General features: G+C 41.9%; 2 protein-coding genes and 2 non-coding genes across 4 annotated transcripts in view; 3 read left to right on the forward strand and 1 right to left on the reverse strand.

The window, feature by feature from the left end:
* The first annotated feature begins 1,595 nt into the window (after positions 1-1,595).
* TPT1 (tumor protein, translationally-controlled 1) lies at positions 1,596-6,085 on the forward strand. The gene is made up of 6 exons (XM_072135250.1): positions 1,596-1,752; positions 2,933-3,006; positions 3,091-3,278; positions 4,798-4,903; positions 4,985-5,101; positions 5,747-6,085. Exons 1-6 carry the CDS (start codon positions 1,725-1,727, stop codon positions 5,747-5,749), a joined length of 516 nt encoding a protein of 171 aa, XP_071991351.1. The 5' UTR covers positions 1,596-1,724; the 3' UTR covers positions 5,750-6,085.
* Positions 4,659-4,727, forward strand: LOC140120070 (small nucleolar RNA SNORD58). Its single transcript, XR_011853496.1, has one exon. It is a non-coding gene; the product is annotated as a small nucleolar RNA SNORD58 (small nucleolar RNA).
* LOC140120079 (small nucleolar RNA SNORA31) lies at positions 5,548-5,677 on the forward strand. Its single transcript, XR_011853506.1, has one exon. It is a non-coding gene; the product is annotated as a small nucleolar RNA SNORA31 (small nucleolar RNA).
* Positions 6,086-14,754: 8,669 nt separating the features above from the next.
* GTF2F2 (general transcription factor IIF subunit 2) overlaps positions 14,755-20,801 on the reverse strand; it is a 95,881-nt gene continuing 89,834 nt past the window's right edge. Inside the window, exon 9 of the mRNA XM_072135251.1 lies at positions 14,755-15,055. Within this exon, the coding sequence (XP_071991352.1) occupies positions 14,936-15,055 (120 nt within the window). The 3' untranslated portion in view covers positions 14,755-14,935. The remainder of the gene's footprint in view (positions 15,056-20,801) is intronic.

Raw genomic sequence — 20,801 nt, forward strand, 5'->3', positions numbered from 1 at the left:
GCGCAGACAAAGCGCTACGTGTGGCACCGGCCTAAGGGTGTGGTCACAGGTGGCCATCACTGTAGACATCTAGGTTGAATACAACATAGGGCTGTACAATAAGTACAAGTAGTAATCTTACTCAAGCGGTTGTTACATGATACCAAGTACCTTACAAGCAGTAATCAAGCCCCAGAACACCACCACCAGGGGCGTAACTACAGCGGTAGCAGCTATAGCTACGTATATGTATATATGTGTATATGCACGAGTGCATTTATATGTGATTGTAACTCGCATGTGTGAGTATACTAATATGTTTTTTTTTAAGTGGGAAGGGGGGCCCCATGCAGTAGCCTGCTAGGGGGCCCTGTCTCTCCTAGTTACCCCACTGACCACCACAGCACCCCGACATACGGCCCATAGACTTTTAATGGAATAGCAGAGCAGGTCCAGGTGTGACCTTAGCCTCCAAATTTTTTTTAGAGTGCGGTCACTTCTGGCACTTGTGCTGCGTTAAGCGCCCGGGGACAGGCACATAACCACCATCTGTTGTCTTGGAGCCATGAGGCAGCCGCAAAAACCTTGGTCGTGTGCGATTGTGTGCATGAGGCCTAAGCTGTAGTTTCTACATGTACCACGTGTGTCCTAGATCAGTGATTTTCAACCAGTGTGCCATGGCACACTAGTGTGCCGCGACACATGGTTGGGTGTGCTGCGGGGAAAGTTCCCCAAACTATGGTGCCCCCTGTGTTTTGTTTCCCAGAGAAATGTAAAATGAGAAATACTATAATCATGAGGCTGGAGTACTACAAGTACCAGCTCATATGCTGAGTATATGAGCTGGCACTTGTACTCTGGCCTCATGGCCATAGTACTTCTCATTGTACCCCTTTATTTTGCAGTATATGAGCCACATAATAATCAGCACCATATACTAAAAACAGGCAGAAACTGAGAACTGTTGAGGAAGAGCTCCGTGTGTGTCTTTCCACCATTCCTGCCAGGATATCCCTTTTGTGTTTATAGAAACAGGCCCAGGTTTCACACTGAGTGAGTAAAATAAATGTAGAATCTATATTTTTAACTATATGTATAATATGGCTGTTTTAGTGTCATTTTGTGCTATTTTGGTTGGTGGTGTCCCCAGGATTTTCTAAGTATAAAAAGTGTGCCGCGGCTCATAAAAGATTGAAAATCACTGTCCTAGATGATAACAGGCCAAACTGCAAGTGATGGGGCAGGGGCATACGCAAACTTTTAGACAGTAAGGACGCCATGGTTGTGTCCGTGTTTTTATTTTGTAAAACGAATGGCCACTATGACAACACAGCCCTGGGTATAACCGCACAGGTCCATAAAAATCTATACGTGCTAAACTTCCATAATAAGTAGATGATGCCTGATGGTTCTATACGGTCAGTTGTATGAGAATCGCTACACATGATAAACAATCAGATGTATACAATTCCAGCACTGTCCACTAGATGGCGCTGCAGACAGCAGCATTGAAGCGGCCGCGGTGATAGCGCATAGGGGCGGTGACATGATTGCGCAATGCCCCATCGTCCGGCGCGCGGCCTCCCCCTGGCCACTGCGCATGCGCCTGTGTCGTCACTTGGGCCGCGCCGCCTCTATATGAAGCCAGGGAGGTGCTGACTCTTTCCTTTTTGCTCCCCACCCTCGGACGACACTGAGGTTCCCGCGGACCGCTCCGCGACTCCAGCGCCAAGCCCGCCGCCACCATGATTATCTACAGGGATCTTATGTCTGGTGAGTGCGTCGTCTCTTCGCTTCTCCCCCTCGACGCTTCTGCGTGAGGTTTTGTATGCGGGGGTATTATAAATTGTGCCGGTGTGAGGCCGCGGCCCGGGCGGAGGCGGCTTGTGTGATGTGGCAGTGATCTGCGCTACCGGATTAGGGTGACCTGCGCGCCGGCACGTGATGTACTGCGGCGTAGTAGGGCGAGGTACCCGAATACAACGCTCCGGACAGCTGCGCAGGGCTGTTAAACCGCCCGGAATGTCCCCACACACCCGCCATCGTGACGTCTCGCCCTATGTATTGTGCGTCATCACCGGGAAATGGGCGGGAACATGCGGTTATCCGGGGGAGGGGCGTCGTTGGGCAGATTAGAGCGGGAGGCCTGAGGTGGAAGTGGGGTAGAAGTTTCTGGGCCGGGGCTCAGCGCCAGCCGCGTTGAGGTGCTGTGCGCATGCCCGCCGCCACGTGCTGTCCGCAGTGTGCAGGAGGGGGAGCGGCGCCTGTACTCCGGCCATTACGGCGGAGTTCCTGAGATGTAGCACGGATGTCTGCCGCTAGGGGCAGCCGCGTCCTGTTAGACTCCCTACATGGCTCTAGTGTAAACAAAGCCGCACAGGCAGCGTGCACACGGACATATCCCGGTCTGGCGCCAAAGAGGAGGGGTAAACTCGCCCCTTTCCAGAGGTGTACAGCGGACCTGAGGGTGTCCACAGCCGTCATGGAGTGTTGTCACATATGCCTGAGCAGCTGTATAACTTGGTCAGACTTATTTCCCTCCAATCTGATTATTCAGATTCCTTTAACATGTCTGTTCATTACAATGCACGCCTCCTGGCGGCTGCTGGTGTGATCTAGACTTTTATGGTGTAGACCTAGTGTTAGATCCGCTCAACTGTCTTGTTTACTGCAGTTTTCCAAATGGACACAGGTTAAAGCCACAAAGCTTTTTGAAATACATTGTTTGTCATGGGGGTTATTATAGGTGTGTATTGGCCTATGTCTTTCATAGTCCTAAAGTTTTAATAAAAGAAATGGTGGTAAATGATTCTGGATGCACCACTTATAAGATTTCTCTGGAGTTTAATTTAGTGATGCGGTTGTGTTCATGCTTGTCCCCTGACTTTTTCTCTTGTACTATGAACACGTGTTTTGGCATGGGTTTTGATTCCCCCCCTTTCTTGTATTTTAGGAGATGAAATGTTCTCAGACATCTACAAAATTATAGAAGCTTGTAATGGCCTGGTTTTAGAAGTTGATGGAAAGGTAAGTTGCCTTCATGTTTCATCATTCCCAATATAATCACACTTATAATTCTTTGGTTTATCAAAATGTTTGTTTTGCTTGTAGATAATCTCCAGAAAAGAAGGTTCGATCGATGATGCTCTGATTGGTGGCAACGCGTCTCAAGAAATCCAGGATGAACAAACAGAAGAAACAGTAGTCAGTGGGGTTGATATAGTATTAAACCACAAACTTCAGGAAACCTGCTTCACCAAGGAGTCATACAAACAGTATATCAAGGACTATATGAAAGCGTAAGTGATCAGACATGAGCAGCTGTTCCCGGTCTACAGAAGATTTGTAAGAGTATTTATTGGAGGAGCCACTGGCCTACATGCTTTACTATTTCATTGTGCTATCCAGTGCATCACTAATAAGACGTGCTGGACAAGTAAAGACAAGATGTGTATACAGAAGTGATCCAGGATTCTAAATTTCCTTCTAAAGTGTTTCTCTTAATGAACAATCAAATGTGCTGTTAAAGGCGTATTACAGATGTGTCCTTAATGCTGGACAGTTGTAAGCCCTGAGACTTTATTAAACAAGGCTTGATGGCCTTTGTCATCCTCCTTGGATTGACCCGTGTGTACTGAGGGTTGGCTAGATCATACAGATCATAATTCTGGCATATGCCCCCATTCCTACTGTTAACCACCTCAGTCTTTAGTTTTCTTCCTTGTTTCACTGGTTTCTAACCCTGGTCCTTATTCAGCCAGCCACCCCCCTTCATTTGGTATTCTTTTGAGCTACGCAGGGCTGGTAGAGCTTAATGAGGCCTCACAAGCTTGTACAGTGATAAGGATAGTGTAGTCTGCACATCCACCAGCAGCTTCTGTCCAACAGCAATTTGCTGAGTAATAGAGCTGTTGACATGCAAGCTGTTAAGATTTCCCCCCTTGTAATCGGACTACACCACTGCTACTGTAGGTGGATGGCTAGTAACAACTACTTGGTGCCATTTTTAGGCAGTTGGGAGCCTTTGTCTTGACTTTTTGTTTTGCAAGGAATGAACAGCTTTTTAATTAACTGATGAATATTCTCAACCTCAATATGTGGAGTACTTGGTAGTATGAGCATCTGAATGGATGCCTTGTCATTGCTATGAGTACTGATTGTCCTTTTCACTTGCATAGTTGATGCACTGTGTCAAATTAGACTTTTAATTGGCTGCATGTTTTCTTTACTGCATAGAAAACTACTGTCCCTTATCTTGACCTCAACTAGACTGTACAGCTTTCAGTTGCATTCTAATGTAAATCCTTATTGCGGAAGAAGGGGCTCTGCAAAGTTTTGTTTTTTGAAGGCATTAAATACTAATTGGCACTTCTGTTGCATACAGGTAATGCATACCTGTGATTTCAAGTAATAGCTGGTTTCAAGGCGTTGTAACTAGTTTGTCCCCCTAGACACGAGAAAGAGGGTCTTATCACTAATTGATGGATTGACAGGTCAAGCATGTGTCATCCTGCTTTGCAGAACCCCCCCCCCCACTGATGGTTCTGCCATTCCTGTTGATGGGAGATGGTCCAAATTGGTACAACCCTTTAATTTTTCATCTACTCTAAGACTGAGTATTAGAAAATTTCTCCTCCTAAAGATATTGCTAGATGGTACAAACCCAGTGCTGGCTCATGTGACAATGATGACAATCTTAGGACACCTTTGGAGGAAGTTCCTATGAAAACAAATTATGTCTGAGTTATTTTACAGATGTAAGAATTGTGATTTTGTGTTAAATCTTTAGTTACATTTTTTTTTCTCTCCAATTTTCAGCATCAAATGCAAACTTGAGCAAAACCATCCAGAAAGAGTAAAGCCTTTTATGTCAGGTGCTGCAGAGAAGATCAAACACATTCTTGGAAATTTTAAAAATTACCAGGTATTTCTAATTTACTACTAAAAATTGTCATTTTTAATATTTTGATATTTTGCATTTCTAATATGCATGTTTGGTGTTTAGTTTTTTACAGGAGAGTCAATGAACCCAGAAGGAATGATAGCTCTTCTAGATTATCGTCCCGACGGAACTACACCTTATTTGACTTTCTTCAAGGATGGCCTGGAGATCGAAAAATGTGTAAGTTGGCTGCTTGAGCTGTATTTTAAGCATTGTGTGAACTGTAGGCAGCTATCCACTCCTTGGTCAGACAGCCTGCTAGTTCATTGCTTGTAATTTTCTTGATTGAGATGAGGCACTAATGTCCTAGGATTAGGTTAATATTGAAGTGGTTGTTGGGAAAACTTGGTGAGTTGAAATCCTCCATCCTTGAAACAAGACAACAACTACAGCAATTCTGTTTATGGATATGCAAAGTTTGCTTTCAAATCCTATCAACTGGAGCTTTAAAATTTTCAGCAAACTGCACTCAAACATCTGTTGCACTGTAGCTGTAATACAACACTTGGAAGATTTTGGGTCTATGAGGTATTGTGCCTTCAACATGTCACTGTAGTAGTTTCTCTACATGGGGACTGGAATCTGTTTTATCAAGATCTGTCCTCACACCACCCTCAGTTAAATCTCTGCATCTTCTGATAAACTGTAGGCATCACCTGGTTGCTTACGGTTTGCGCATAGATGCTATAGTAATGTTCCTCGCGCTTTCTGTGTGTCTTTGCTGTGACTGAGCAGATTGAATTGAGGAATACATATTTAACTAAGTGATGGTTTTGATGTATTGTATTACTGTGGTTTCTTAAATCTTATTTACTTCCTTTACAGTAATGAAGCTTGGTTCATCTGTCATCAATTTGCTGCTGCTTCACATCCATGCACCACCAGGATTAAGTCTTAAGACCATCTCAAAACTGGACTGTTATCATCATGCTATGTTTCCCTTGATCCTAAATTATTGGAGTGGAGACTTTCTTTTTAAACTTTTGTCATTTAGTCCAAATAAAGTTGTTGCTCTCCACTCTTAAGAGATGAATTTGTTCTGTTTCCTGCATATTGATCCATTTTTGGATAAGTCTGTTTTCTCAATGAGTGTAGCAGATTCTCTGTGAACATCAACACATTGCCTTGAAAAAATATCCCGTGGATAAATCTATAGGAAAACTCTGACTTGTGTGGTTCTTGGCTTCAAAAAGTATTGTAGCTGCTATGACCTGATTTTATGTATTACAAGTGGGACATTGTTACGCTGTACTTTTTGTACAGGATGGAACGTCTTTACATCAAATTTTGACAAAGGAAATCTAGTATAAACCATATACAATTACTCATAGGCACACACTGACAAGTCTTATGTTTGATAGCCATGGCCTCCTTATTATGAAAATCTTTCAAATTATTCTGAGTCTGGATTATCAAAACTAACTTCCATAGGTTAAAAACTAGACCCACTTTGCCCAGACATTTTTTTTTTCCCTTAAGTCATATCATGGATCTGGAATCTACATGGGAGTCTTGACTTCGACCAGTTTTCATCATGGGTGATTTTTACTATTTCTGTCAACACAAAGTTGCCATTTTGTAATGACATTTTCCAAAATCAGTAGTGATACAATAGACTGTGTACATAGCTTTAACCCCCTTAAGGATGCAGACGTCTTGTAGCTTAAGGCTCAGCCCCACTTTCTTTTTTTTTTCCATTTTTGAAATTCAAAATCATTGCATTTTCATGCAGATAGTGTTGCTGTATTACATTTCCCATTTGTCTAATTTACATTTTCATTAATCTTTAATGTCCAATTTGACTAGGCCATTATAAAGCTTACCATCACAATTTTGCTATGTTTTAAGTGAAAATTACTCAGCTGATAATTGTTATGTTATATTTTATTTTTTTAACAAATAGGACTGTATTTTGGTAGGTCATTTCAATTTAGCTTTTTCATAGTATGGCAAATTATTTTCTGTACAAAGTATGCACACATAGTATAGGTTAATTTAGCAAGAATTTTAATCTTATACAAGTGGTCCCCTACTTAAGGACACCCGACTTACAGACAACCCATAGTTAGACGGATCCCTCTGCGCACTGACCTCGGACACCTGTCTGGTGTCCGCGGGCTCAAATAGGTCCCTGCCTCCTTACTTTTTATATAGAACAAAGGTATTGTAAATTCCAATTTGGATCAGATAAATTGCTACCTTTTTTTACCAAGTTTTAGGTTTTTCTTTTGACTAAATAGGGCTGTAACACCTGCTCGCTTAAAAGAAACCTACCACCATGAATCTACCTATAAAGGTAGATCAGGTTGTAGGTGGATCAATCTATGTAAATTTTGTTATGCGGCTACTGGGGCATGGAGTAGCCACAGTGGAGGTTACACGGTGTGTCTACTCCACACTCCAGTAGCCTCTTCACACTACCACAATCTACGGCGCGCAGCTCCTCGTAGCTGCGCACCCTCATCTGACAAGCTTGCCATCTGCGCAGAACAGCAGGCCCGTGCGGTCACTGCTCCAAAGCCAGAGCTGCGCAGACGGCAAGTTTGTCGGATGAGGGGGTGCAGCTCCTTGTAGCTGCGTGCCAAAGATTGTGGGTAGGCGGAGAAAAGAGGCTACCCGGGCGTGGAGTAGAAGCGCCGTGTAGCCTCGGCTGCGGCTACTTCACGCCCCAGTAGCCGCATAACAAAATTTACATATGTGGCTAATAAAAGTTACCAAAAAAATGCAGAGACGTGAGGATTAGCCCTTAAAAGGGGTATCCTCGCGTCCTATTGATACACCTACCATCCGATCTACCTTTTATAGGTAGATTCGTGGTGGTAGTTTCCCTTTAATCCACCCCTTCCCCTGTGTACTTATTGTACTTGGTCACACTAAGTGGCTTTTGCTTGTCTGCTGCCTCCCCTCTTTCCCGCACTGATACAGATTCTGCAGAATGGATGATGCTCAATAAATACACATCTTTGTGCTCTCTGTATTTGACCGCCAACAACTCTCCACAAGCATATGCACAGGACTCCCCCCTTTTCAAGGCTTTCCCTGCTAACTGCTGTGAAAAATCTGTTGTGTTTTTGTGCATGGTTCCACACGCTCCAGTGTTTGCAGCATGCAATTGTCTGAATAGGGCCACACTTGTACATAGGTTATGGCAGTACAAGTGGTCTCCCACATGATCCTGCTGCTAGTGGAGAGATCAGGAGAGCACCCAGGAGGATTAATAGTCAGATCAGGTCCTTAAGGCAGTTGTGTAACCTGACCCACTTTCACAAAGCTCTGATTTAGAAAATGGATCACTGCTTGGTGGGTGAATTGTCACTGAAGAGCAGGTACCACATTGTGTGTTTGTAACGTGACCTAGACATGTCTGCGGAATACACAGGTGCTACTTGGGTGGGATTTGTAGACCAGTATGACCTGCGCTTTTTTTTTTTACAATACCCGTATTTAGGGTTAGTCCCAAAAATCTTTATTTCATGCTAATTTGTTGGTGTCCAATCTCTTGCATGGACAGATTATGGGTATAAATGGGTTTGGTGGAAGATGTGATCACGCAGAGTGTCGCTTAGACACAAAACTGGAATCGTCCACTGTTATGCTAGGGGCGGCAGTAAAGGCATGGAGCTGGTGCCCATGGGAGAGTGCGTGTCTCAATTATAGGGACCGTGTCACATTGTGACCATCGCTGAGCAAATCCAACAATCCTTTTGATATGGTGATATATTTTGACAGGTTGCAGAATGTCCCTGATAAGAATTCAGCAGGCCTTAGGCCCCCAGGCTTAAAGGGGTTTTGGATACTGTACTCCAAGTACACAATGCTTAAGATAATTTATCTACCTGGTTGAATTTGCTCTGGTTTTTACAAGTTCTGTAAAAGAGATCTAACAATTTATGTTTGTAGATCTGTATGTGGCCTGTTTTTTTTTTCTAAAGGGGGAGTTAATGGGAGGTGTTGGCAGTGACCGATGTTATTAATATACTAGAACACTAGCGCTCACTGATGGGGAATAACTACTACACAAGGGACAGGCGATGGGGCCTGAATAGCCCGTTATACTGTGAATACAGACCACATTGTGTGGTGTGGGAGACATTTGCACATACATTATACACATTCCATCTCTGTGGATGCAACACTAGTTCATCCATCCTAATATAAATCTAGGGATTTCTAAATAAGTTTGTGCGCCAAAAAACTTACTGTATATACTGGCGTATAAGACTACTTTTTAACCCCTTAAAATAATGGCTACAGTGGGGGGTCGTCTTATACGCCGGATATATGGGGGCCGCACTGTGTGAGGTGTTTTTTTCCCCGTCAGCGCGTAGAGAGCCGCTTCCTGGGACCGCCGCGCATGCGCGGCAGTCCGCCTCTCACAGTCATTAGAAGAGGCTTAGTACGCGCTGACGGGGCGGCGCGCTGTATGCTAATGCAGCCGCCCTGTCACAGCGGTCGGCGTCACAGAGCTGGGGGTCACAGGCGGCACTTACAGAAGCATGTCGGATCTTCATTAATATCGCAGCTTACAGTTATGATCACCAGGCACTTGCTCTCTTGTTTGTTTTGCAAAGTTTTAAGCAGACTTTTTTTCATTTGGGAGAGGGATAGTCTTATACAGTGAGTATATACCAAATTCTATATTTTTAGGGCAGAAGTTGGGGGTCGTCTTATACGCCGGCATATACGGTAATATCACAATCACTATACATTCTATAGTTAATGGGCCCATTACATTGTGTAATGTAGAAATTCACACTTTGCTATTATTTTCTCAGTATAAGTTTCTTGAATAGATGCTCGATGGCTGTGTCTACTGTGAATGTTCGATCTCCAGAAATTCGGAGAATAAGGGGCACACACACTTGTCCCCCTTAAGGTGAAACAGGATTTCCAGTACAAGGAGGGTGGTGAACAGTAGGGGGGAGGATTATAGAAAGTTGAAATCTTAACATCCCAATAAGAATTGAGCTCTTGACGCTTTTTCAGAAATGTCAGATGAAGGTTATATAGTTCCATATAATTAGCATGATTAAAGGAGTTGTCCACTTTCAGCGAATAACTGATATTGTTTGTGTAAGGAAAAGTTATACAGTTTTCCTATATACTTTCTGTATCAATTTCTCACGGTTTTCTAGATCTCTGCTTGCTTTCCCGCTATAGAAAGTTTCTATGTTTACTTCCAGTGGACAGAATCTGTTCATGGGGATGTGATGGACATGGAAGTGCACAAGCCGTTATTGATCACACAGCTCCTATTACTCTCAATAAAAATAGAAGCTTTCTATAGAAGTACAGCAAGCAGAGATTTTAAAAACCGTGAAGAATTGATACAGAAAGTATTGTATATCTTTTCATTACACAAATAATGTCAATTATATACTGAAAGTGGCCAACCCCTTTAAGCATCACCTGGAGGCCCCTAAGATTTATTGAATAATTTTCTTTAATAGAAGGCAATTAAGCTAATTTTTCTAACAGATGAAAGCATCCTAGAGATGTCTGTAAGCATTAAATCAAAGCAAACCTACCACAGAAGTGTTCCTTGACAACATGACTTGACATGGAACTACATCAGACATAAAAGGAGTTTTACAACTAAAATAGAAAGATGAATAATGGAGTAGTGTGTTACACTGATGCCGAACTGGGGATAAGGTGTTATTTCTCAAAGCCCCTTTTTTATTTTGGTTCAATATCCTTTTAAAGGGGAATTCCATTAAAAGGGGAAAAAAGTGGACCTGCATTTCATTTAATTGTGGTCTATAAATGGTGCCTGGTATTGTAGCTCAGCTTACTTAAAAAGGGTAATACTTTAAAGTGTAACCGTCATTTCAAAAAACTTTTGATATGTTGTAGGGCAGGTAATTTTAAGCCCTTTTGCAATTTGATTAGTTATCCGAATCTTGCTCATTCCTCTTGTATTCTGCAGACTTCCCCTAGATGTCAGTTATCTCTCATATGGCTCTTGCTAGGAACATTCCGTCTTCACTAAGGAGCAGACTACAGAGCTAGAGACACGCCCCCATCTCCCTCCCTGCAATCAGCCTCATGGCTCACTGCTCCAGCAGTCATGTGCCATAACTTTAGTAACAAAACAACTACACTCATCTCTCCCTCAGCTTTCCCTACACTTGTGTAGAAACAAATAATCCACACACACACACACACAAGATGCAGATCCATCACAATCCCCCCTCCCCCCATCATCTCACACTCCACAGCAGGAAATGACAGGATAAGACTCTCCAAGTCCTCTAGCTGTCCCCTCATGTGCTGAAGTTTTACTTAGATGGATAGATGGATAGATATGATATGATATAGATAGGAGATAGAAAGATATTAGATAGATGATAGATTTGAGTAGATATTAGATAGACATAGATAAATAGATAGATATGAGATAGATGGATATGGGATAATAGATATATATGATATAGATAGATATACATAGATAGGTGATAGAAAGATATTAGATAGATATGGGCTAAGTAGATAGATAGGAGATAGATGTATATGGGATAATAGATATATATGATATATATAGATATACATAGATAGGAGATAGATATTAGATAAATATGGGCTAAGTAGATAGATATGAAATGGATGGATATGGTGTCATTGGTCAGCCGCAGGAGCTTGTGATGAGGTAACAGGAGGCAGGTCTTGCCCCTCCATCTTGCTGATTGTAGTTTTTTTGAGAGCTGGAAACCATGGTTGCTATGGGCCAAAAGAGGTACTAAATGAGGACTGAGGGGCAAAATACTTTTAGGAATAACTCCCAGGGACACCTGGAGCAGAATTATGCATTTTAGTTTTCTTTTGCTCAGAATGACTGTTACACTTTAAGTAAAAGCGATATAGCAGGGTCAAGCAGATTCCTGGACTTTCATGGACTATACTGCACTGGGGATATATGTAACAAATCTCATGTGGATAAACATAACATGACAACCATCTTCTCAGTGATCCCTTTAATCCACCAAATAGCAGTAATAAGAACCATGTGACATGGTAGAGCAGGATCCTATTCCTGCCTGCTCAGCTCCTGTGAAGCCTCAAACCTTCCCATTTGTGCATGAGGCCTAAGGCTGCAATCACACGAACGTATGAAAACGGGACATATATACAGGTAGCTTACTGCCACATCCATTAAAATGGGTAATATGGCCATCCATTGAATGGCTGTATTGTGCACTGTGCCGCTGTGAGACGTAAAAAAAAAATATGGAGAATGTCTGATTTTCTCTAGAATTTCAGAATTTTCTCTAGTATTTTAGAAATCTATGGGAACATATAAAATACAGTTTATATACATGCAGCATCCAGGGAGACCAGAACCATTGGTCAGCCAGCCAATAGTCAGCCATTATCTGCCAGCACACTGTATTTTATACGGATACAGTGACGTATGTGCACATACCAATGAAAACCGTCACATATATACAGATTCATATGCCACAGAAATACAGGAATGGAGAAATCACATGTCCATGTTAATGCCGTCCTATACTAATGGAAAGCATGACTAGACATCCCCGATAGTCTAAAAAAAAGAATTATTTTATTAGAAGGAGATACATAGCTTTTACATGTGCTTTAACACCAAATCATCAGGACGCAAAAATGTGAATACAATCTATGTTTACATATAAAAAAAACGGTAAATAAAAATGCCTCATTATCATACACAATCGTAACAATAAAAGAATATTTACACAGCGATTATGTAGGGATTAACAGGTACACTGCATGTTTATAACTAGCCAAATGTGATACATTCCATGAAAAAAGCGCTTTTAACACAATCTGCTTAAAACAGAATATGGCATGGTATACGCTGGCAGAACAGAATTTATTAAAATTGCTGCATAGAAAAAAAATATTACAGTATAATTCTATCCACTATTGTGTCTATATGTAGCTTTATGGTGAAAACAAGCTTCTGTACCAGAAAACTATTTCATAGCAATACAAGTTTAACTAAGAATCTCCTGACAAACAGAAAATGTTCATCCTATTCAGGGTCTGGAGCAGGTGCCCAAGCTACAAGAAGCGAATGTATAATTCAAATCTGTAGATAAACAGGGTTGGCTCCAGATATCACTAGGCCCCTGGGCGACAGAGCCTTAGTGGACCCTTTTGGAGTGAACTCATGTGGCTGCATTAAAAAAACTAAACTAAACTAAAACAAACAAACCAACCAACAAACAGTCTCCTGTTCCCTAAAATTTTTCCAAGTTTATCATACCAAACAGCTCCTCATGGGTATTTTTTTGGCGCTGATAAGAAATCGGAGGCAAACAAATCATGTAGGGCCTCTATTGCCACTACAAATAACTATACTGGCGGTCCCCTACTTAAGGACAACCGACTTACAGACAACCCCTAGTTACAGACTGACCTATCTGCCCACTGTGACCTCTGGATGCTATTACTTTAATCCCAGGTTGCAATGATCAGCAAACTCATACACATACATACAAATTCAACTTAAGTACAAACCCAAGGAACCTATCTTGTATGTAACCAACACACAGTTTAGATAAATAAATGGCTGCTGAGGGATCGACTGCTCGGACCCCAATGATCATAGAAATAAGGGTCCTGGGTATCCTGTGTGAATGGAGCAGTAGTGTACATACCTGACCACTGCTTAATTCACTTATATTGGACTTCTTGGGGAAGCATAACCCCCCCCCCCCCCCCCATAAAGAAAAACAAAAAACATTGGTGCACAATTGCAGCCTAAAAATAAATGACCCCCAACAATAATAATAATAATAACTTTTTTTGGAAATGTTTTTCAAATCGTGGACTACACCTGTAAGTGAAGTAGTGTCCACACATGTAGACTAATGCTCTATTCACACAGAGAATACGGGGCCTATGTTCTTATCGTCTTTGGGCCTAGTTGTAGGGTAACTGTACTAAAGTCCTCCCTTTGGTTTTTTCCAGTGTGATTTTCTTTAATGATGACATCCGTGATGGGTGACCAACAATTATGGGCCCCATTTTGTGAAAAGCTTCATTGAATAGCAGAAAACACAAATCCAAAAAGGAAGGTGCCGTTTAATAAATTACAAAAAGTTCTATGACAAAAGCTGCTCTTTAGGGTTGGATAGTAGAAAGGCTGGTGATAGGTCTCAAGAGTTACTGTAAGGTGTGTACAGAGGACATTTTGGTAGTAAGACAGTGACCTATAAAAAGCCATAAAACATGGCGATTGTTACATTTAGGATCTAGATCAGTGGTGGCGAACCTATGGCACTGGTGCCAGAGGCGGCACTCAGAGCCCTTTCTGTGGGCACCCGGGCCATCCTGCAGTTCCAAACAACTTAAAAGATGCTGCTTCCAGTCATATTTTGATACTTACTTCGCTACTTTGGACTGTAGAAAGAGGGAGAATGAGTAGACAGGGCCGCATTATCTTTGGAGGACCTCCTGCTGTCCCCACGATTCTCTGTGTACAGAGGGACACTGGAAAGCAGCTAAAATGATGCAAATGTTCCATCTTTCTACTGTGTTGCTGTCCTCAGGAGGCCAATATGATTGAAAGTTGTTGAAGAACAGGGAGCAATAGGTTACTGCTTTAATTTTTAGTTGGCACCTCGCGATAAATAAGGGGGGTTTTGAGTTTGCAGTTTGGGCACTCGGCTGCTAAAAGGTTCACTATCACTGATCTAGATGCTGCAGGCAAACAATAGATCAGTGACAAATTAATGTCACTTCCAGGCGGTTAACACTTTGTATTCACAGCAGGGTGACAACAGGAGAGGTCTGTCTACAGATAGAAAGCTCAATGAGGGAAGAAACAGACACAATTCTATCCATAGAATAAAACAAAACCTTTATTGCTGCAGGGAATGTTCTAGTCCCAAATGGGATTATAGAAAAATAGACTAAACACATCTGAATGGAGCAACTGTACAAAAGACTGTAGAGGGGGTCTCCTGCATATCAGAGAGGGCCCCCCCAATAGAAAGCCTGTCATGTGCCTGTCTCCGGACACCTCTAGTCGCTTTTATCCTCTCCTTGGTAATGTCTGTACTCCGGCTTCAGCTCCCACGTGTTCTTGTGAGTTCCCTTCACGTTATAAATGCCAATGTCTCGCAGTATTTCTTTCAGGTATTGCTGGAAAAGAAACAAAAGATATGTCAGTGTAAAGGTATCGGATTGATTTATAAACCACATTACAATCCACCAAGTGTCCGGCTCATGGAAACAGTAAAATCGGGGGCCAGCAGAACAGTAAAACGTAAGATCCTGCTGTGTGCCCTCCAATAAGCCCCTCTGACTATAATGGGGTGTGCCGAGTCCATTGTATTAACAGAATCTGCCCCAGTTACTGTGGAAGACTTGGTTGGAAAAAACAAAACAAGTTTGTTGAAAAGTTTGATACATTAATATTTTCAGTATTATTTTCATCCTCTATGTTCAACCATTACACAGGCAGCAGATGGCAGCAAATACCAACACATCCCTCATTTCAGCAATTCTGAAGAGTACAATTATAAAGGGAAGGCAGACAGTAGTGGTCAGTCCGTGGATCAGACCATGCATTGTCCTGTTTTCTGACCACAGGGAAGAGTATGGGAATCCGTGCATCATAGTGATATGTGATGTATTGGTTTTACCCAGCAAAAAAGCAGCGCCGAACTGTAATCATAATTCTACACTGCTGTTGGGGAAGCAGGGACTCCATCCATGAAACGCCATCGAGGATTAGAAGGAGAAAGCCCTACATCTATGTGTGCCATCTCCTAAAATAGATATATGATGAAACTATTCAGAGGTTCTTAAAGAACCAGAACTCTACCCCCAAAACCAAAAATGACCTACACCTACAATTAGCTGCCAGTGAGGCACTGTAACTTAATTACAGACGCTTTCCTGATATGTAAATTTCAATACTTGACTCTTTTCTCCTGAATATTACTCTTCTTCTCTCCCAGGCTGCCAGTAAACACCACCATTATTTTGACTGACAGCTTTGTGTCTCTTCAAATATTAGACACATACCTGCCTCCTGATTGACAGGTCTCACTGCTAGGACATCTGCTAGGAACTATAAGCATATAAAGCACTTAACATATATTTATAGGAAATATGTCAAAATTTTCACATAGTGTCTTGTGTTACATTCATGTCATGTTACCAGGGTGATGGCATCCAAGGTCCTTTTCCCACAAAATGTTGCCATTTTTACCCCATGTATGTATCTGATCACATGAAATCCCAGCATGCCTCCATGGAGGCTTGCTGGGATTTCATGTGATCAGATACATACGTGGGATAGAAATGGCAAATTTTAGGGGGAAAAGGACCTTAGATGACATCACCTTGGTCACATGACATGAAGTGCTAAATAGTGAGGAGAAATAAGGCATGGAAGTAAGGTCACTCCAATATCTAAGGTAAATGGGGAGGGCAGCCAAGCAGGGCACGCCTTCTGTGATGCCAGGTCGTTAACACTAAGGTTCGAAAGGTTCTCTGGGGATTTGAAGGAAACTTTTAGCTAGAAAAAAAGGTCTCAGTTACGGTAATTTCCAAGTTCCCTTTAAGCTTCATCAGAGTGAACCCTTCTGTCCGCTTTTTCTTTTAATAATCATTAATTAATTCTAATACTGCTACAAATCAGACCTCCGTTAAGAGGTTACTGATATCCCAGATAATAAGACTATGCAGTTCTATATAAACAATGGAGCACAGAGCTGACGCAGTGCCCCCGGTGAGCCGCAGGACCTGTTCCCATGAAGCCATTAGGGTTTATATGCAAAACAATCATCTTTGGTCTCCTATTACATAATGCCACCATTCTTTTCTTAAAGATTTCAAAGCCGTAAAAATTTTCTCATTAAAAAACACATTGTATGGTTCTTGCACATGACAGTGCACACCGGAGGCAAGCTCCTCATCAGTATATCTATGTGAATGGAGAATCTACCTCGAGCCCTCAGTGAGTCACACTAATTATTAAGAGGACAATCCGGAGACATGATTCACATGACAGTGGCTGCTACAGACAGAGACTAAGCTTTTTATAGATGGGATGTACAGGTAACAGGCAAGGATATGGATTTCTTAAAGGACATCTACCACCAGGATGATGTATGTATGTAAATGAGCCTGAGGGGCTCTGGGCTCTTTAGGTGTGTCTTAAGCCCCTCAGGTCATTTGCATAGATCTTTCATATTGGTGGTAGTTGTCATTTAACTTAAAAAAAAAAAAAAAGTTTTTGTCATTTTACAACTTTGATTCCTCCATAATTGCCAATAAACAAAAACTTTATTCTAGTAAAATGCTAAATTTTAATATTTAGGTAGCCATTAAACGTGAAACCCCCAAGACGACAAGATTCCTCATGTGGAAACATATGGGTGCGCAAAGAAATTACTCAGTATCCTGTCATCTCGTCAATTCTCCAAAGACTCCTGTTGCTATGGTAATAGTCATAGCGATAATAGATCATTACCATGTACTAATATGTAGATCTTGTAAAACTTGTAGATTCATGGAGGCTTATCACAGACCACCAGAGGGGTCTTGGCCTGTCTTTATAGCCAAGAAAGAACAGCCGTTCCTTAGCTGCATTCATCAACTTGTCTAGAGATTTCCATAGTAACAGCATCTATGTTTTCAAGGATATTTCAGGTGTCTCATACACGGTTATATATACACAAGCATCTAAATGAAGATACAAAACTGGTATACACCAACCGCTTACAATAGGATCTAAAAGATCTACAGATTATACGATAAAGATTCAATACAGAGCATATTGGACAAGAAGAAAGTGGAACTTCCCTTGAAGAAAATCTACCATCAAAATCCATCATCAGAGACACTTACTCATAGATCCAGGCACCGTGACTGTGGTAAACTTCTTAGATTTGTTACCCATGGACGTCAATCTTCTAAAATTAACTTTTATAATTATGCTAATGTGCCTTGTGGCTATGATATGGCTCTACTGGCTGTTACAGAAGGATGATTTTAGAAGGAAGGAGGCCATAGATAACACATACAAGATGATTTCCACAGTCAAGGTTCCTGGATCTATGAGTAAGTGTCACTGGTTTATCAGGATTTATTTTGATGGTATATTTCCTTTAAAGAACAATGTGGCATAGGAAGAGTTAATTACAGACACTACGTCTCTGCTTCATGAAAATACATTTCACCTCTCAACCATAATTGCACTGAAAACATGGTCTAAAAATATTTCAAGGATGAAGGAGCGGTATCCAATAAGACAGTGCAACAAATTACACTAAATCTGCTGTGTTCAAGGTAACTCCATACAGTGAGTGGAATAAAAAAACATTTAAAATATTATAAATATTTATCAATTTTGCAAATCTTTTTTTGAAACATTTCAAAAACAACATTTCCCCCATTTCTTCGCCTTATACTCTTCCATTACAAACGTATATGCTCACCCAGCCCTGTGCGTTGGAGAAAGGAGGGGTGAGCGCCTCTGCATTGGGAGGAGTGCGGCCTGGCTATACGTACGGAAAAAGGCAGTGCATGCTCTATCTTTTTCACATCAACAGTAGGGTAACACACGTGTATGCTCAGTGCACCAAGCTCCATAGGTGTCTATCGGGACCAGATATCGGTTCCCTGAACGTTCATGTTAAAGGGGCATTAAGCCTCTTGTGTGCTTATCAGGGCTACGCAGTCAGTATCGTGGAGTCTAAGAAAAGTTGGCTTGTACATGGGCTGTGAAATTCATGGCCATGCGTGAGCCCATGGAAATACATGGGGATGTGTGCCAGCTGTTGAAACAACATGTGCCCAGATGACATTGAGTGCAAGAGGACTGGAAGCAGTGCCAGTGGAGTCCTTGCATCATATTTCACTACAATGAAAGGGACTCCAGTCATGTACAACATGTGTAGTCTTTGAGATCAGACCAAGTTTACAGGGAAGAATCTCATCTTTCAGATCACATCAGGCTTGTGTTCTTACACACAGAAGAAATCTACCATTAAAAACAAGCAGGATAAACCAGGGGCATTTAGACCTACTTCCTACAAGCAAGTTTGATGTGTGTGACTCGCATCGTGTAATTTCTAGAACATCGGGCCTAAACGTTCAGAAACCGGAACTGAACTCAGCTGGTCGTTTCAGTTTTGATTTACGAGGGATCGGGCTGGATGTTTCAGCAAGCACACAATGCAGATTTGGTGAGAGTTGCCTGTATCAAACTTAGGCCTTACTGATAGATCGGGGCACTGTGACTGTTGTAAACTTCTTATATTTGTTATCCATGGCCTCTTTCCTTTTTAAGCACGTCTAATTATAAAAGTAGATTTTTAAAAGGTCTCTGGTGTGTGTTTCCAGAGCTCCACAGTGCTGTAACTTTACAGGCTGTTACAATGAGCAGGGCAGGTCTCTACATCCAACCACCCCACTGCACGTCCCTCTGCTACTAGATTACACAGGCAGATTTAATTTTCAGTTAATTTTAGAAGAAAGGAGTTCATGGGTAACAAATAAAAGAGCTCACCACATCCAGTTGCTAGTGGTGGCGAACCTATGGCACGGGTGCCAGAGGTGGCACTCTGAGCCCTCTCTGTGGGTACCCAGTGTCAGTTCAGCAGACATGACTCAAAGAATTCACCTGCAAGCACAGACAATGTAGATGGTGCTCTCAGCATTATTTTAAAGCAACACATCCTTGGCTTCTTCGACTGTAGAAAGAGTAAGAAGGTACGGACAGGGGTGGTTTAATGATGGAGGTCCTCCATGGAGGTTCTATTGAATTTAAGGTAGAACAGAGAGCAATAAGTTACTGCCTAAATTTCCGTGTTGACATTTTGCAATAAATAAATGGGATTTTGTTGTAATTTGGGCACTTGGTCTCGAAAAGGTTTGCCATCACTGCTACAAGAGATTAGAGGTCATCAAATAAAAAGAATCCTACATCGCAACAAAAAACAACATGCAAGGTATACTCTCAGAATTTGAACAACAATCCTAATCTGTATATAGAAGTGTATAAGTGCTGTACATGAATTCTGTCGTTTAGTTAAACTCTCTAACAGTGGAGGAAAAATGGTAAATCTTATTTGAGGTTGAGGGATGTATTCTGCTGCTATGGGATAAGGGGCACAGTATTACATAACAGGCTGAGGAAAGGCATTGGGGAATAGTTGATGGAAATTCCCTAGAGCCATCAAATCCAGCAACCGACAAGGCTGTGCAGTACAAGAAAACAAGAGGATCTGTAAGCTGAATACAAATCAAATGACTGCGAGTAATGTATGCCGAGCGCATGTTTAGAGGTGGCAGAGAGAAAGAATGGGATCAAGATAAGCCGTGCTGCTAAATACAGAAAAACAAGTCTCTTTTTAAGGTTATTTGGTTTGCTCCTACATTTCCATGTGGTAAATACATGGAATTGTAGAGTGCTGCATTAATACCCTTTAGTGTCCTACTACAGCGGCTACAAACAACAAATCAAGCCTTTATTTTTTGTATTGTAGTCTCCCCGATTCATGTTCATATAAGTGATATCAGGTGACAGTCATGAATGGACTAACTCATCCAGGCTGTGTCTCGGATCTGCAGGAAGCTATACTACTGTGCATGTACATAAAACGCAGCACAGATTTAGCTCAACTAAAAGCCTTGAAGAGGAATGCACAACTCGCACCTATACTCCACATGTGAACCGTCAGGCCATGAGTTATGGTCCGCACCCTGCTGACAGTCAGTGTCCAATGAGCACTTCTATAACAGATAGAAGTGTTCATTGGTGCAGAAAGCCGGATAGCATTGAGTGCAGCTGAGAAGTTTTCACTGCTTTGCGTCCTGACACTGGGTTGTATACGTCAGGTTTAGGGCAGCTAGCAGAGAGGGCACTGGAATC

Source organism: Engystomops pustulosus, chromosome 2 (assembly GCF_040894005.1).
Source record: "Engystomops pustulosus chromosome 2, aEngPut4.maternal, whole genome shotgun sequence".
Lineage (NCBI taxonomy): Eukaryota > Metazoa > Chordata > Amphibia > Anura > Leptodactylidae > Engystomops > Engystomops pustulosus.

Excerpts from the sequence above, each read along its gene's own strand:
- TPT1 (XM_072135250.1), top strand. The coding sequence starts at position 1,725 with ATGATTATCTACAGGGATCTTATGTCTG. Across the intron at positions 3,279-4,797 it reads ATCAAGGACTATATGAAAGC|CATCAAATGCAAACTTGAGC; the intron begins GTAAGTGATCAG and ends TCCAATTTTCAG. Across the intron at positions 4,904-4,984 it reads GAAATTTTAAAAATTACCAG|TTTTTTACAGGAGAGTCAAT; the intron begins GTATTTCTAATT and ends TTTGGTGTTTAG.